Source organism: Oxyura jamaicensis, unplaced genomic scaffold, assembly GCF_011077185.1.
Source record: "Oxyura jamaicensis isolate SHBP4307 breed ruddy duck unplaced genomic scaffold, BPBGC_Ojam_1.0 oxyUn_random_OJ70615, whole genome shotgun sequence".
Lineage (NCBI taxonomy): Eukaryota > Metazoa > Chordata > Aves > Anseriformes > Anatidae > Oxyura > Oxyura jamaicensis.
In genome coordinates, this window is record NW_023310092.1 from 1 (window position 1) to 2458 (window position 2458).

The 2458-nt window shown below is 71.4% G+C and overlaps 1 protein-coding gene across 1 annotated transcript; it reads right to left on the reverse strand.

Annotated features, from left to right (window-relative positions):
* Positions 1 to 129: 129 nt before the first annotated feature.
* RDH8 (retinol dehydrogenase 8) lies at positions 130 to 2024 on the reverse strand. Its single transcript, XM_035314057.1, has 6 exons — positions 1847 to 2024; positions 1196 to 1357; positions 930 to 1109; positions 752 to 845; positions 478 to 661; positions 130 to 384 (listed from the first exon to the last, which is right to left on the reverse strand). The coding sequence occupies exons 1-6, from the start codon at positions 1950 to 1952 to the stop codon at positions 160 to 162; spliced, it is 951 nt and encodes a 316-aa protein (XP_035169948.1). The 5' UTR covers positions 1953 to 2024; the 3' UTR covers positions 130 to 159.
* Positions 2025 to 2458: the final 434 nt, after the last annotated feature.

The following is a 2458-nucleotide window of genomic DNA, read 5'->3' on the forward strand; positions in this document are numbered from 1 at the left end:
CCCCCACCCCCCTCTACCATCCCTTTGTCCCTCTGCCTTGCAGCCGAGGCGCTCAGGGCAGCGTCCCCACCACGTCCCCAACCCCATCCCCACACCGGGGGGGGGCCGCCGTTAGACCGAGACCCCCCCTTGTCCCCCCCCAGCAAGACGCCGCCGCGCTCAGAGCGGGGCGATCCTGCGACGGAAGCAGCCGCAGGTGAGGCACCGCAGCGCTGCCACGCTGAGGTGGAAGAGGGTCCCGTAGTGGAAGAGGAGGCGATGGTAGGTGCCCACCGACAGGTCCCCCGAGGGGTCGGCGTACTTGAGGGCCACCAGCGGCGTGTAGAGGCCGTTGGTCTGCGTGCGGAAAGCCGGGCGCCGCGCCCCGATGACGCTGACGATGGCCTGCGGACGGAGCCGGCTGAGCCTCGGCGGCGGGGGTCTCGAAGGCATGGCCCCCGTGTGTGTCCCCCCCGCCTCGTGATCCCCACCTCGCACCTCGGCCACGGCCGCCGGGCTCTGCCCCAGCGTGGCGAAGATCTCGTGCGAGGCCGGCAGGTAGACGTCCTTGAAGTAGCGCACCGTGGCTTCGTCGGCGCCGGGGAAGTCGGATCGCGACACCTCCTCCATCAGCTTCAGCTCGAAGTCCGTGTTGACGGGGCCCGGCTCCACCATGGAGACGCTGCGGGGCCGCGGGGAGCTCAGGGGGGAGTCGGGGGGGCTCCGCGGGGTCCCCCTGTTCCCCCCCCCCCCACGTCCCCCTCGTGCTCACAAGACGTCGAACTGCAGCAGCTGCACGGCCAAGCTCTCGCAAAAGCCCTCCACGGCGAACTTGGAGGCGGCGTAGACGTCGTTGAAGACGATCCCTGAGGGGAAAAAAAAAAAAAAGGGCTGGGGTGGGCGAAGCCCCCCCGCCGTGAAACCGCCGTCCCCGTTCCTCGAGGCCTCACCCTGCAGCCCCATGACGCTGCTGACCACCACGATGTGGCCGCTCCGGCGCCGCTTCATGTCGGGCAGGACGGCCTTGATCATCCTCACCGCCCCGAAGAAGTTGGTCTCGAAGACGCGCTTCATCTCCTCCACGCTGATGCTCTCCACGGGGCCCACGTGCCCCACGCCGGCGTTGTTCACTGCGGCGTCACCGGGGGGGTGCGGGGGGGGGGTCTCAGAGCCTCCCCACGCCCCCCCCTTGGCCCCGTTTCCCCGCCGTGCTCACCCAGCACGTCCACCCGTCCCCCGGGGATGCTGCTCAAGCACTCGGCCACCGAGCTGTCGCTGCAGACGTCGAGGCGCTGGATGCTCAGCGTCTTGCCCAGCGCCGGCCCCGCCGCCTCCTCCAGCTTCTCCTTCTTCCTCAGGTCCCGCATGGTGGCGATGACTGCGGGGAGCCCCCCCACACCCCCCGGTGTAGGGTTGGAGAGCGAAACCCGGGCGGCCTTTGTCCCTAAGCTGCTTTGGTAACGCGGCCTTTAATCCTTCCCCCCCCCCCCCGCCCCGGGGACTAATCCCCACCGTGGGGTCGGCGACGGGGAGCACGAGGCGAGGGGACGCGGAGAGCGGGCGGCACGGGGCCGAGGACGCCGTGCGGGGACCACCCGTGGGTCCCCTCGGGTGCCGCTGACGCCGACCCCAAGCGCGGCGTGCGCTGCCGGTGCCGTCCCCGTGTCCTCGCGTCCCCAGGCACGTGGGGGACGCCTCGGTGAAAGGGGGCTGTGGGCTTGGGGCATTAAATTTGGGGGGGCTACAAGGAGGAAGAACCCCCCAAGGGTGTCTGCTGCTGGGGTGAGCGCAGCGGGGAAGGGACCCCCAAAACCCTTCACCCTCCCCACCCCGAAGGATTTCCAGGGCCGAGGGTCCCCCTCCTCACCCTGGAAGCGGCGCTGGGGGTCCTGCGCCAGCCTCACGGCCACGGCCAGGCCGATGCCGGAGGAGCAGCCGGTGACGAGGACGGTGCGGGGCGCGGGGCCGGCCATGGCTGCGCTGGCCTCGAGTCCAAAGGCTCTTATGAGATCAGGACCCGGCGTCACGTGGCGGCGGGATCAGCCGCCCCGAGCCCCATAGCGGGGGTCCCACCACCCCCTCCCACCCAGAAGCCCCCCGTCCCCCCCCCCAAAAAACCCCAAACGGGGCACGCGGCCCTATAGCGAGGCGCCCACGCTGCGCCCCGTGGGGCTGGTGGGGGGACCCCGAAGCCCCCCGGGAGGTTTAGGGGCGCTGCGACAAGGTCCCCCCACGGGGTTGGGGAGGGGGCTGCGGTGCCGGGGGGGGGGGGGGTTTGGGGTGGGGGGGGGGGCTGTTACTGCAGAGACAGCGGTAAATATTTGCCGGGAAATGGGAAAAAGGGGTCAGCGGGGCCGAGGCGCCGTGACTCAGGCGATGAGGCAATGGGGTGGCTGCGGCCAGCCGGGCCCACGGGGGCAGCGAGCGGCAGCTGCGGTGTGGGGCTGGGCGCCCCCAAATCCACCCCCCCCCCCCCCCC

Bases quoted from the DNA above. Each gene is read 5' to 3' on its own strand.
- RDH8 (XM_035314057.1), bottom strand. From the start codon at position 1,952: ATGGCCGGCCCCGCGCCCCGCACCGTCCTCGTCACCGGCTGCTCCTCC. The intron at 1,358-1,846 runs GTGAGGAGGGGG...GGCTCCCCGCAG, and splicing joins CCCCCAGCGCCGCTTCCAGG to TCATCGCCACCATGCGGGAC. The intron at 1,110-1,195 runs GTGAGCACGGCG...GTGACGCCGCAG, and splicing joins GGGACGGGTGGACGTGCTGG to TGAACAACGCCGGCGTGGGG.